Source organism: Typopeltis vanoorti, chromosome 15, assembly GCF_054136105.1.
Source record: "Typopeltis vanoorti isolate ZY-2024b chromosome 15, IOZ_Tvanoo_1.0, whole genome shotgun sequence".
NCBI lineage: Eukaryota > Metazoa > Arthropoda > Arachnida > Uropygi > Thelyphonidae > Typopeltis > Typopeltis vanoorti.
In genome coordinates, this window is record NC_143563.1 from 55,637,258 (window position 1) to 55,652,429 (window position 15,172).

General features: G+C 36.6%; 1 protein-coding gene across 4 annotated transcripts in view; it reads right to left on the reverse strand.

The window, feature by feature from the left end:
* Cul1 (cullin 1) overlaps positions 1-15,172 on the reverse strand; it is a 371,162-nt gene that overhangs the window by 44,332 nt on the left and 311,658 nt on the right. For all 4 annotated transcript variants that reach the window (XM_090405682.1, XM_090405683.1, XM_090405681.1 and 1 more), the window contains one exon: positions 1,406-1,498. In XM_090405682.1, coding sequence (XP_090261808.1) covers positions 1,406-1,498 — 93 coding nt within the window. The remainder of the gene's footprint in view (positions 1-1,405; positions 1,499-15,172) is intronic.

The following is a 15,172-nucleotide window of genomic DNA, read 5'->3' on the forward strand; positions in this document are numbered from 1 at the left end:
TTGACCTTTCCCAACACTCCACATCATTCCACAGATGTTCAATAAGATTAAGATCAAGCTCTGTAGATACCAGTCAAGTGTGGAGACATTCATGTCCATAAACAAATCTGTTACAGCAGCAGCCTCATGACATGGTGCATTGTCTTGCTGAAAGAAACAATGGTTAGTTCCATAGAAACACTACAAAGTAGGAAGCAGTGCACAGTCCAGAGTGTTCAGATACCGCATGGAGTTTAATGTTCATGACACCACAAAAAAGGTCAAACCAGGACCATACTATAACACTGCCACCTCAGCAGTGCACAGTCCAGAATGTAATGTTCAGATACCTCTTGGAGTTTAATGTTCATGACACCACAAAAAAGGTCAAACCAGGAAAAACAGGACCATACTATAACACTGCCACCTCCAAATTTCATAGTTGGGATTTTGTACTCTGGTAAGAGACATTCACTGGGCATCTGTCACACCCACACCTGTCCATCTGCTTAGTAGAGGGTGTAGCGAGATTTGTCACTCCATAACATGCTTTCCAAGACTCCCTATTCAACTGTACATGCTCTTTGCATTGAAGACAATGCTGCGTGTTGGTTCAGGTAATGTGGGATTTGCATGGTGTGGTCCTACCATGGAAACCCATGTTGTGAGCCTCAGTTGTGAATGGTTTTGTGCAGATTCATGTTCCAGTCAATGCCTGGAACTCTGTTCAACATGTCAGCTGACAAATGGCAGTTTTTACCTATCATCTCTTGTAGCACACCCTACGGTCGCATTGGGTGAGTGTGGCGAGTTGTCCACTGCAGGTAGCACTTGAGGTTGACTCCTTGCATATCTATCTCCATACTATATATGTATCACTAATTGTTAACCTGGGATGGCCCAATTTGTCAACAATTTGCCAAACAGGTAGGCTACAACATGGCAGCCTATCACAACACCTCTTTCAAACTCATCAGTTCCCTTCTCACATGGACACAGTTGCAGTGGCTTGTGGGCATCATATTCCTCCAATTTATACCGGCTACAAACATGTGACTTGTTACATGGCACAATGCACCTTGCCCATGGGGTCCATTGATTTATTTTTCAATACAAAGGCGGTAATATATATATAAGCAATAAACATGACATTTGTAAAGGCTAAGTAGATATAAATAGTAATAGCATTTTTATTTAAATGATTTTTATCTAACACAGATGCTTAAATGCTCAGCTTTTTTTTTTATTTTTTAGGGCTATTAAAGAGTAGAAAGTAAGTTTGTTTAATATCTAAAAACAAATCATGGATGGTGGTACATTTTGTACTCTTTAGTTAATAAGTCAATAATTATGGAGAACAAATTTATAAGCAATTTACAAGTGGGGTGGGGGGGAGGAAATCACATATAATAATGAAATAATTTACCATTTTTATTTGTGTGCTTTCTTGAAGCTGCTGAATTGTAAAGGTATCACCAGTGTTATATTGAAGTAGTACGGCCATCTGGAAAGTGGATGCCTATGAAAAAAAAATGTATATATAAATTTAATTTATATAAGTTTTATTTAAATTTATAAAACTTTATAAATTTTTATATAAATTTAAGTTCATAAATTTTTATAAGTCTGGTGATACAAGTTAGCATTACATTACACTTATGATTTTTCAAAAATGCAGGCATAATGAAAGCCATAATTTTTTTTTAAGAGGGAAATTTCAAATATAATGGCAGCAGAATGAGCACTAGTATTATATAGTCTGAAAGTAGAGCCTTAGAAAAACTAATGCTCAATTTCTCAAATATCATTCTCACATTCATCAGTAGAAATGGGGAAAGAGGAAGAGAAGGCATCATCATCAATACTCATAAAACTCAATTCTAGTTTATTTTCTAGTAAAAAAAAAACTGAACTACAGACTACAATATGATATTCAGTTGTACTATTTAATAATTCAATCACCAGCAGTTTGGAAGTGACTATATACAAGTATCCCTTGATATATGCGGTTAATTAATCCTCGATGGACACCACATATCAAAACCGCATTATTCAATGTTAAGAATTAATGGGAATAATTATAACGAATCCTGCAAAATAAAAATGTAAACAATTTATTTTTTAAGGTGATAATATATTTTATTTATACATATTTGTTACATATAAACTTATCTAAATATTTATTTTTTATTAAAAAACTTATCTAATGTAAATTGAACAGTGGTAGCGTTTTTTACTCCATGATTTGGCGATAACAATCGATTTGTTTATCTAAACCATGACTAACGTTCATGCTTCTCTCTACATTTGGATCTATCTCTAGTATAAGTTCTTTTGCCTTCAATTGTCCTAAACAATTCTTAAAGTTCTTTGATAGTGATTTCTTTAGATACAACTTCCATTTCTTCACTTTCCTTTTCTTCTTCCTCTTCATATGCCTGTTGATGATCGATTCCAAGAAGATCTTCGTTACTTAGGTCTTTCGAATGTGATTCCAATAATTCCTGAATATTTTCTGAATCGACATTCTCAAAGCCAAGAACACTTCCAATCAAAACAAGGATTGGAAGGGATTGTTTGTTACAGCCTTTAAAAGCCCTTGGGTTCATTTTTCAATAAATTAGCATTGGCTTTAATTTGAAATCACCTTTGGCATTACCTCCAAGTAAAAGTGTTAAGTGATCTTTGGATGCTTTATAACAAGGTGTGGTTCATTCTTTTCTTGCTAAAAATGTTTTTGTTGGCTATGTTATGTCGTTACTTTTCCTATTTACTTTAATGATTTTACTACTCACTCATACAGTTATTTCTTTTCTGGATTCTGTGACATTTTGTCAATCAAATCCAGTAATTCAACTATCATTCTCTTTTTTATAATCAAGCTATGATTCGGGCCGTTCCTAAGTTTAGTCACGTGCGTTTCTTTCAATCATTAGAGGCTTTGTCTAAATTTGGGGCAAAGCTCTTAATTTTACCTTCTGAGACAGTCTCCCTGATATATATTGACAAATTTATATTATGCTGCGCCAGCCAATACAGAGGAGAGATGAGACTTTTATCCAAGGTGGCTCTCTCAGAATAATACACAGTAATGGATGTTCTAAAACTAATTCGATTCACCTACTTCACTTTGCTTTTGCATGCAGTCATGGCCCATAAATTCTAATTATAATCCTGTGTCCCTCCGGCTAAGTTCTGTAATCTTTTTATGAGTGGCAATTCAAATTCATATGACAGGCTGATTTCAGGCAAATGAAATACATATTTATTGAGGTCTAAGAATTATACATGAGAAATATATCAAACACATGGTTAACTTAATCACTTTCCTAGTAAATTTTAGATATCATTACTAACACAATAGGACATGAATAATAACTTGCTCCATGGAGATATCCATTAAATGTACAAATTACTAGCTTAAAATCATTAGATTTTCAATCACTCTCAAGTCATATCTCAATATATTACAGTTAATTCATATACAGATTCCTTCTTGGAAGACTCTCTTCAAACAGGGACAGGTCACTGCCAAATGTGGTAATCTCTAAAGTTCTCTATCAATTGTCCACACATAAATTAATATATAAAGTCCATTCATATCTCTAACTGGAAATAAGACAAACATTCTACATTATCCATGTTGAGGCTTAAGTGCTGTGAAGAATTCATGTTAGAGGTTTAATGTAATATTAACAGCACTGAGAAAGGATTAAAACTAATTTTAATACTTCCAATATTTCGTCTCTGTCACAGAGACATCTTCGGGAATTACAAAAACTTTTTGTAACAACACACACACAAATACAATACAAAGTGAAACTAAAGTCCTATCTAGGTGGTGCACCCTCTATGGGCATTTTCAGGTGGCCTGGGATGTAAAGAGGGATCTCTGATAATTAAAGTTTCCCAAATTTTGGGAAGTTTAATGCAACTGTATTTGTTTAAATTAGGTTGATTCCTGAGTGCAGATGCAGATTCAAAGAACAGTCTTTCTTTTTTGAATTTACTATGGTGGAGCATGGTAGTTTTTTCCCAGGAGATCCTGTGGGATGTATCCAAAACATGGTCTGCAAGGTCAGATTGACCATAATCGTGTTTGCAGATGTAAGAACTGTGTTCTTCTAACCGGATGGATACTGACCTGCCTGTTTGTCCGAAGTAGGCAAGTTTACAGGAACAAGGTACTCTATATACACCAGGCACTGATAGAGAAGGGAGCTGGTCTTTAGTGGAGCGGATAAGGGTAGCAAGTTTACAGTGGGGCTTAAATGCTATATTGAGGTTGTACTTTTTTAATGATCTGGCTATTTTTTCTGAAGTACTACAGATGTAAGGAATGGTGATGGCATTTCTGAAGTCCTTCTGAAAAGATGGACGGGGAATGGGGAAAGACTTAATTATTTTTTTAATTCTGTAATCATTATAGCCATTGGAAAGGAAGGTGTTGTGTTGTTGTGTATGAGTTCGGTTGAAAGGGCAGTTTTACTGGAACAAAGATTGTGGGCCCTATTGGTCAGAGTTTTGATAATGCCATATTGCTGGAAGGGGTAGTGGTGGGAGAGTTTGAATGTATCTGCCTGTATGAGTAGGTTTTCTATATACAGAGAAAGAAAGGTTACCATTAGGAAGGCATGTTACTAAGATGTCTAGGAAGGGTAAACTATTGTTATTTTCCTTTTCCATCATAAACTGGATTCTTGGATGTAGACTATTGAGGTGGCTAAGGAAGGAATCTAATGTGTCTGGGCCATGAGGCCAAATAGAGAACACATCATCTACATATCTTAGCTAGATAGGTTTTAGAGGGGAAGGGTCAATCGCTCGTTTTTCAAAATTTTCCATGTAATAATTGGCAAGAGGGGGAAACCCATGGCAGTTCCTTCTATCTGTTTGTAGATTTTGTTCTTCCAAGAGAAATAACCAGAGTTGAAGGCAAAGGAAAAGAGCTCTAAAATATCAGAAGGAAAAACATTTTTTTTAAGTGTTAAGGTATCAATTAGGGGAATATTTGTAAACTAAGAGATGATGTCAAAGCTGACCAATATATCTGTGTTATTTAAAGTAAGATTTTCAATTAAGTTTTTAAAATGGGTGGAGTTTTTTTTTTTTTACATAAGATGAGGTAAGACCAGTGAGGGGGGGGGGGGGTGTCAGAGTTAGCTAACTGCTTTGATTTTGCAGCAAGGTGCATTAGTGGCATCTACTATAGTCTTAGGGGAGAATTAGGTTTGTGGATTTTGGGTAAACCGCATATCTGGGAGGAGGGGGGGGGGACGAGAACAGAATGTTGAGTTTTTTTGTAATGTCAGGAGGCCAGGAAGAAACTTTTTTAAGTAGGTTTGTTAATTTTTTTAACTTGAGTTTTTGTGGGATTGTGTTCCAGTGGTATGTAGGTAGCACGATCACGGAGAATAATATCCATTTTCTGATTATACTCTAAGGAGTTGAGAACAGTAGCATTACCCTTATCAACTCTGGTGATTACAATACTTTTTTCTTTCCATAATTTTTTGAGAGCAGAGAGTTGACTGGAAGGTAAATTAACTTTAGGAGGTGAAGAACGGGAGAGAACGTTAGCTATGTCAAGTCTGATGTTATTGGTTGTTTCCGGATCGAAGTGACAGATTCCACATAATATCCAATACAGGAACTTCAATAGGTGCGAAGGTAAAAATTGTGTCCAAGGCTTAGTGCACTAACGGCTTCTTCACTAAGCCTTTTAGAAGACAGATTGACTACTGTATGGAGCGGTTGAACTTCAGGTAGCGGTTTAGATTGGCAAAGATTATTGAACTTTTTGATATGCTTATTTTTTATTTTTTGGAATTCTTTTTGAGAGGAAGCTTCTGAGATGCTAAGGAGAATAGACCAAAGTTCAGGACTGAGCATAGTGGAGAGCTCTGTCTGTAATGAGACAATGGCAGTGTTTGTCGTAGTGAGGCCGGCGCGAGTTTCAGTAATCCACTCTCGTAATAGTGCTAGACTAGCATGTTTGTATATCTGGAGGGCTTTATTAGATTTAAATTTGGTTTTAAGTCTAACACAGTTAGGAATAACTCGAGTCCCGGCATCTTTATAAAAAGGTTCCGACATCATTAAAAAAGTACAACCTCAATACAGCTTTTAAGCCCCACCATAAACTTGCTACTCTTATCTGCTCCACTAAAGACCAGCTCCCTCCTCTATCAGTGCCTGGTGTATATAGAGTACCTTGTTCCTGTAAACTTGCCTACTTCAGACAAACAGGCAAGTCAGCATCCATCCAGTTAGAAGAACACAGTTCTTACATCTGCAAACACGATTATGGTCAATCTGGCCTTGCAGACCATGTTTTGGATACATCCCACAGGATCTCCTGGAAAAAAACTACCATGCTCCACCATAGTAAATTCAAAAAAGAAAGACTATTCTTTGAATCTGCATCTGCGCTCAGGAATAAACCTAATTTAAACAAATACAGTTGCATTAAACTTCCCAAATTTTGGAAAACTAATTATCAGAGATCCCTCTTTACATCCTAGGCCACCTGCAAATGCCCATAGAGGATGCACCACTCAGATAGGACTTTAGCTTCACTTTGTATTGTATTTGTGTGTGTTGTTACAAAAAGTTTTTGTAATTCCCGAAGATGTCTCTGTGACAGAGATGAAATATTGGAAGTATTAAAATTAGTTTTAATCCTTTCTCAGTGCTGTTAACATTACATTAAACCTCTAACATGAATTCTACATTACCATTCCATGGAATGAATTTCTGTTCTATCAGCAGCCTTGTCTAGACAATTTCAAGGCAATTTTGTAGGCAATCGTCCACGAGGTCACTTACGATGACTTCACGGCCTGGTTTCCCCGAGTCAATAAGGCGAAGTGCCACTCTGGTCTTTCTCCGGTGCCACTGGCATTCATCTGTATTGTCAGTTACTCAATATTGCTTAGCTACTCTGCTATGAAGAGTTAGCTAGCCTTGACTCGCAAGCTACGGTAGATGGCTCAAGACTTCTATGGCCGATCTGGAATCACTGATGGTGGAGGTAGAGACAACGTCCAGGAGCGCAGGAAACAGGAACCAAAAGACCTCAGGGGGGGGGGGGGCAAAACCCTTTTGTACCACCTCCTTTGGCACCCTCTCTCGCTACGTTTTTACCGCATGGCACTCATCTATCGCGCGTAGCGTTTTTCCAGGAATGCGTTCAAGCTTCGCTTTCCATATAAATTCTCCTTCCCTTAGGCCATAAGTTGTACTGGATGGCTAAAGCATGACCTTTGGACCCCAGCCTACATTCAACTTACTCTCATACACTACATAGGATAGGATATTCTAATTGAACTATAATTTTATATAAATTCCCCTTCTTGACTCTGTACAAAATAGGTTAAGTTTCATATTTGTAAATTAAACATGTCTTCAGTTCTACTTTAAAAGTTAGAATATACATATTTATTCTCTTGCCAAGGTACAAGTTTCTCTGCCTACAATTAAGATTTGTGAGATCCTGAATGAATTAATCCTTTATCCAAATTTTTATCATTCAGGACATAACAGCATTTTCTTCCAAAACAGGCCAGTTTTGTCTATACTCAAAGCTGCAGATGCCACTTTGCCTTGTTCACGGTACTCAGTCGGTTGATTTAAAATAGCTCGTATAGTTGATTCACCAAAGTCCAGAGCTCTTACAATGTTTGCTTTGCTTTCTCCGTTATCAAACCTTTTAATAATGTCAATTTTAGAATCTAAAGTAATAAGTTTTTGTTTATTATTCTTTTTCGAGGCCATGATTACAAAGGGTAATGCTTTACATAATTTGAAAATTATGTGATATGCAAATAGGCCGCAAGCATACACTGTAATACATACACATACGCGCCGCGCTCTGCTGATAAATTGAGGTACTGAGACTGAGGCCGAGAGTGAGTTACTAATGTTGGAGCACGACTCGTACCATGTGATCTGATCGGTTTCATTGACCAAGTCTAACACTGCTTATTTTCAAACTTTTTGGGTCGCACTAATCAAATTTGATACGGCATATATCAAGTTTATGGTCACAATAATTTTTTGTGCACTAATCAAAACTGCGTTAATCAAGGGATACCTGTATATCAAAAGTTAAACAAGTCATTTTCACTCAAAATAATGTAGTGAACTAAAATTTCTCTAACTGGAAAGTTTTCACAGAGCATAAACCATAGGCAAATCGACATTTTTTTATAGTCTCCTGAAGACCCAGTTCTACCAGTGGGTCATTTTGAGATCAATGAAGACCCAGTTTTAACAGTGGATCACTTTGCAATCAATGAAATCCTTTGTTCTTGTGGTAGTAGGTGATTTTCAGTGCCCACTGATACCACCACCACCATCCTGCTTGCTAGAGGACTCAAGCAGCATGAAAAATTAACATGCCTGGTCTCTAGAGTAGAACTCTAGAATTATGTAGCTTTCAGACCATCCCATAGTACTAATCTAATGCACTAGAAGTTTATGGGTGAGATTTGCTTAAAAAACACCAAAAAGAACAGCCAGGATTACACTGCAGATGCACAAAAAATGTATATAACCAACACCACCTTATTGGCTGTTCTAGTCATGTAGATTATGCCTTCAAACTGTGTCCACAGACAGGAAAATTTAAGTAGAGATGCCAAAACAGTGCTATAGTGGATAGTATAATACAGTGAAGTTCCTTTTGGATAGCACCCTATAGAACTTAGATTAGGACTTAGTGAGTGAAGTTATAATGGTGTTTGCTGACAGATGACTAAGTCGAACTATCTGGAATCTGCTGCAGTTCTAAAAGATACATTACACCTCAATAAATACAAAACTAGGATCACTAGGAGCTTGGCATGGCCAAGCTCCCAAACATGTGCAAGACTAATCTTAAGAACTATCCCAACTCCTGATTAATTATAATCTACTTTTACTGGACCTTTTAAAGGCCCTATAAAAGTCCTGTAGCATCAGTATTATGAAACCAGAAATTCACTATAACAATAATAGTAAACAGGTTTATTATTTACTTTTCATTTCAGTTACAGCCATGTGACCTTATAAAACCATTAGCCAACAGCCAAGACCAACCATGTAGTCCTCTCAGATAGAACCATTTCAGATTTCAGGTAAATGTGATCTGTCTGCATATTCTTTGTTATAGTGCCTACAAGCCTTTATGACAAAGGTGAAACACTAAAAGAAAAATTAAATACTTTTATTTTGAGATAGTTTCTATTAGCCTCAAGATGAAAGAATTGCAACTTCATAACATAAACCACTCCTTTAGTCCAATGAATTTCCTATGTTAACGGCCAACCATAAGTCGGCTATCAATAGAGTAATAGCAATATTAAATGAAATGCAGGTATAAATTTAGTGTTGCACTCAGATAATACAAAACACAGATATATTCAAATTAAAATGGGCCAGCAAAGTTGGCTGGATGGATAGCATCTCTACTCTCCAAACCATCAGATGAGTTGGAGTCCTGCTGTTAACATGGATATCAGTGAAATTATTTATTTAGGTAGTAGGTGAATATCATCACCCAGTGCGAGATTATTACTCTGCTTACTAGAGGTCTTGAAGAGGCTTGGCAAAAATAGTTTGGTTTAAAGTACATTTTCAGATTATTTAACCATTAATCTACATGCAACACTATTCCTCAGGAAGAAAAATTGTCAACTTCATGTTATTCACATCCTAGACTGGATTTAAACCCTAGATGTTTCCAGGGTGAAAAAGTGGTTTTTATATGGAGAACAATGGGCAAATAAAATATACTGCCAGGAGTGGCATGTGCATAATAATGCATAGTTTAAGCAGCAGCATGACAGACACTTGACAATCAGGATGAACTCTTCTGAATTGTCTTGTTGCTCCATCCAGGTCCAATGAATACCTGAAGGTTTTCAGATTTTTGATATTTAAATTATTCAGAAAAAAAAAAGGGGTGCTTAAGGGTCAAAGCTGTATAACTGAGAGGAGACCTCCACATAGCCTTTAAAGGAATGCGGAGAACCGACCAGGGCTTCTGACCTAATGTCCAATCCTCACCTTCTCGTGGTGCACCCTGTTGGGTATCTACTTTGATACTGAACGAACGAGGATGGGCTGGCAATTTGGGATTTAGCCGACCAAATTGTATTCTTATTGGTTAAACCAAAATAAAAAATGATGGTACAACATGACAAAATTTCATGCCGGCTGGGGCGTCGCCTGGTTAAACAAGGCCCCCGTTGTTTTCGCCAGGTAACCAGGGCGAACAGCGAAAAGTCAGCTACTGGAACAAATCTGAAAACAAACCCCAACTCAACATCACCAGAGTTAAAGATCGGTACTATCAATGTAAGAAGCCTGAATGGCAAAGAAATGGAGCTAGCTGAGGAATTAGATAAGTACCGGATCGACATAATAGGGGTGACTGAAACAAAAAAGACCAAAACTGGTGAGATCTTTCTGAGCAATAAATACAAAATGTTATATTCAGGCAATGACAATCAAGGAAAAGAAGGAGTAGCCATAGTATTCAACACAAAATACGAGGCTAATCTTCTTGAATGGCAGTCAGTCTCAAGTAGAGTAATGTGGGCAAATATGAGAATGGGGAACTGGACAATGAGACTTATTTGTGCCTATGGTCCCACAGAAGGTTCTACTAAGGTAGAAGTGGAGGAATTTTTTGAGGCTTTAGAAAAAGCAACTGACACAATGAAAAAGGAAAAGTTGGTCCTTGTTGGGGATCTAAATAGTAGAGTAGGAAATGATTGTGAGACATACAAAAATATTTTGGGAAAATTTGGAGAAAAGAGCAAAGCTAATAATAATGGCAAATATCTGTTGGATTTCTGCTCAGGACATGGACTGGTTATTACTAACACCATGTTCCAACATAAAAATGTGCACAAATTCACATGGAGAGAAGAGGCTAGGAATAAGAAAAGTCTCATTGACTATGTTATTATTGATCGTGATGTTTTCTCCCTGGTGCAGGACACCAGAGTGTACAGAGGATTTGAAATTGGAAGTGATCACTATTTAGTCTTGAGCAGGATAAAATTGAATTTCATATTGAAAAGAATAACATGTAAGAAAGTTTTAAAGCGAATAAAAGTTGAGCAGCTCTCAGATGTGAACTGTAGACTAAAATACAGAAATATTATTGAAAAGAAAATGAAAGAGTTTGAGAACAGGAATCAAACCTTGGAGATTCAGTGGCAAACTCTGAAGGAAACATTGATTGATTCTGCCAGAGAGGCATGTGGTGAGGTTGTGTGCAAGGATAAAAAAATCAGAACTCCCTGGTGGACACAGGAAGTTAAAGAGGCAGTGAAGGAAAAGAAGAAAGCATATCAAAAGTTCCTGGCAAATAAGTCAGCTTTTACTCTTACAGAATACAGAGACAAATGTAAGAAAGCTAAACAGTATGTAAAACTAGCTAAACAAAAGTCATGGGAGGACTTTGGCAAGAATATAAAAAATAAATATCAAGAAGGTCGTAATATATTCTGGAGGTTGAAGAAGCTCAGGAATGGAGGAAAGAGTGCTGAAAAAGGAGTTACAGATGATAAAGGTGACATGAAAATGGGAGAAAAAGATATCCTTGAAGTATGGAGTAATTACTTTGAAAAACTGCTAAATGAAACAAGCAGTGATGACAGCATAGTGATAAAAAACACTGACCAGGCATGCAGTCAGGAATACATATCCATACTTGAAGTAGAAAAAGCCATCAAAGGCTTGAAATGTGGAAAGGCAGCAGGAGTAGATGATATTCGACCAGAAATGCTGAAGTATGGTGGTATAAGAGTCTTACAGTGGCTGCACTGCATAGTTCAGAAAGCCTGGACAGAGGGACGAATTCCCAATGATTGGAGTAGAGCTCTCATAGTACCCATATATAAAAAGGGAAATAAAACTGAATGTGAGAATTACAGAGGTATTTCCCTACTGAGTGTTCCTGGCAAGATCTATGCAAGTATACTTGAGAAACGGTTGAGAAGAATTGTGGAAGAAAAGCTTTGTGAAGAACAAGCTGGATTCAGGCCAAATAGAGGCTGTCAGGATCAGATCTTCACTTTACGACAAATAGTCGAGAAAGCATGGGAATATAACAAAGATCTGTATTTAAGTTTTGTCGATTTGGAAAAGGCATATGACAAGGTGCCAAGAGAGAAGCTATTCAATACGCTGCAGTTATATGGTGTCAATGGGGCATTATATCAAGCAATACTTAGTCTTTATTTGAGTTGTTTGTCAGCAGTTAGAATTGAAGGAAGTACAGGAAGATGGTTTAATGTTAAATCTGGTGTGAGACAAGGATGTACATTATCCCCTCTGTTATTCATTATCTATATGGATCACATTATGAAGGAATGTGGTATTAAACCTGATATCAAAATTGGAGATGTTAATATCAGCTCTTTGATTTATGCGGATGATGTTATACTTCTAAATAAATCCGCTACAAGTCTGCAAGATTCTCTGACTAAATTGAATAGCTGTTGTAATAGATATGGTATGAAGGTCAGCAATAAAAAGACAAAGACAATGAAAATAGGCAGAATCATTGAAAATGTCAACTGTGTTGTGAATGGAGAACCTGTGGAACAAGTAAAACATTTCAGCTACTTAGGCACAATTTTTACTGAAGATGGTAAACTAAATATAGAAATAGACAACAGAATCAGCAAAGCTGGTATCGTGGGAAGTCAATTGAATAAATTCATATGGAATAAGAAAGAAATTAGTCGGAACACTAAATTAGCTGTATACAAGACTGTGTTCAAACCAATTTTAACTTATGGATCTGAGAGCTGGGTCAGAAGTAAAACACTTGACCAAAGACTAGAGACCGCAGATATGAGAGTCCTGAGAAAGATTAGAGGCGTGAACAGATGGCATCAATGGCAATATCATATTAAAAATGAGGATATTAGGAAAGAACTTGACATTGTCAGCATCCAGGAATGCGTTAGCAGAGCTAATATCAGATGGTATGGTCACTTAAATAGAATGGGAGAGGAAAGATTAGCAAAACAAGTGTTCTCTGCCAGGTTGGCAGGAAAACGACCCAGAGGAAGACCAAGATATAGGTGGATTGATACGGTACAAAGTGCCTTAGACGATAGAAATATAAGATCTGATAATGTTGGAGTCTTGACAAGTAACAGACTGATTTGGAGGAAAATTGTAGATAGGAAGTTAGTAATGATGTAATTTTTTCATGTAGTACTGTCATATCCTGTACACCCCTTGAGGGTACATGGCAGGAATTTGATGATGATGATGATGATGATGATGATGAGAAAAATTAAAGCTAAAAAAAGACCAAAATCAAATATGATTTATGGTCTTGCTTCAGTTCTCTGCAAATAGCTCAATTCCCACAATATAAGGCCTGTTCCTTGAAAAAAAAAAAAAACACTGAGAAAGAACCATCCACACAAAGTGAGCCACTGATGAAAAAAATCAGATGGTCCCAAGCATGCCAGGAGCATAAGAAACTATTTCCTTTAATTTTTCTTGCATCTCATCTGAATGCATATGGTATGGTGGTAAGAAGTGTGTATGTGTGTGAGAGAGAGATTTCTTACGGAACAGCATGCACTTTCTCCCAATGTTGAAAAGAGATGCAAGTACTAATACAATGCTCTTCTGGAAGCAGTAGAGGGTGACCAATACCCTCAAGATTTAAAACACAACCTTTTTAGTGAACCATCTCTTATGGAAATAGAAACAATACTTGATTTGAATTGGGGCACATTGAGTTTGTGTGTATAAACTTACAAAGTAAACTAGCTTTTTACTGAAGGTAACAATCTGATGAAACATTCACCTGGATTGGTGAGCAGCATTTATTTATTATTTACCAACATCGGCATTGTTGCCAATTTTGATTTTGGGATATGAACATTTCAACAGCTGCTGCTGTTAAGAAGTTCCACAGTTCTCCTTGGAGCAAGTTTGGCTGGATATTATGTGCTTATAAATCTTTTATAACTTGAACAGTATATCAGGATCAAATGAATGGTTATCCAGATGGACTGAAATTGGTCTTTCAGTTGACCACAGATGTTAAACCACTCATACAACCAGGTCAATCAATTGCAATGTGATGTCTATGGTTCCATTGAAGGTAAGGAAGAATTTTATTTTTAATGCTATCAGTATTAAACCAGAACCAATCAAATTAGCATTCTTCAGTGCAAGTTGCTTTTCACTTCAGAGATATACCTGATTGCTTGTAACACAGTCAGATATATCTCATCCTATTGTAGAGAACTATGAAACTATAGAACAAAAATGAAACATGGGCACTAACAATGAGACAAATCAATGGAAAAGGAATGTAACTTGCCAACAAATTGGAGACAAATTTCATCCACCCACCCACAAAACATTGTAATGTGCTGTAACCTACAGCACATTTCAATGACATAGGTAAGCCAAAGGTAAGAATCCAGAAATCTGCCAAACTCTGTACTTTTTCAAGCGACTTTAGGCATATAAGCAAGGTGATGATCTTACACCAGGTGATAAAAATCATTATCTACCAATTTGGGTTTCACAACATCCACCCACTACAGTGGGATTGGAATCCACAGCCTGTTTGATATAGCCCACAGATGTTAACCACTCAGACAACCAGGTCAATCAATTGCAAATGTGATGTCTATGCCTATGGTTCCATTGAAGGTAAGGAAGGAATTTTTTTTTTTTTTTTTTTTTTTTTTTTTTTTTTTTTTTTGGGAGGGGTCATTCAATGTCATTTAGGGATAGATTTGCCATCACTAAATTATGAATTCATGCAAAATTTGATTATATTATAAGTTGCTGGTTATTTTATTTTTTCTGGGAAACATGAATGGTAAAAAAAAAAGTGGTAGTACTTTTTTACGACTTAATGCCATATCAACATATTCGAGTAGTTTGCTAAGACAATAATACATTGTCTTGGCACCACTTCCAGTTCCATAGATCTCAATCAGGTATACAACAGCTGAGGAATCAAAAAAACACAACACTCAAACTCAATGTCTTGCTCATAAAAAGGAAGAAACAGAGCAAAACTCAAATGAACTTATAAAATTCATTATTTAACATGAGATAGTAATACATGACAGATCATCTTTAAATATGCATGAATAATCTCAGAATAATTAAAATATCCATTAACATTGCTAAATGAATAAAATTT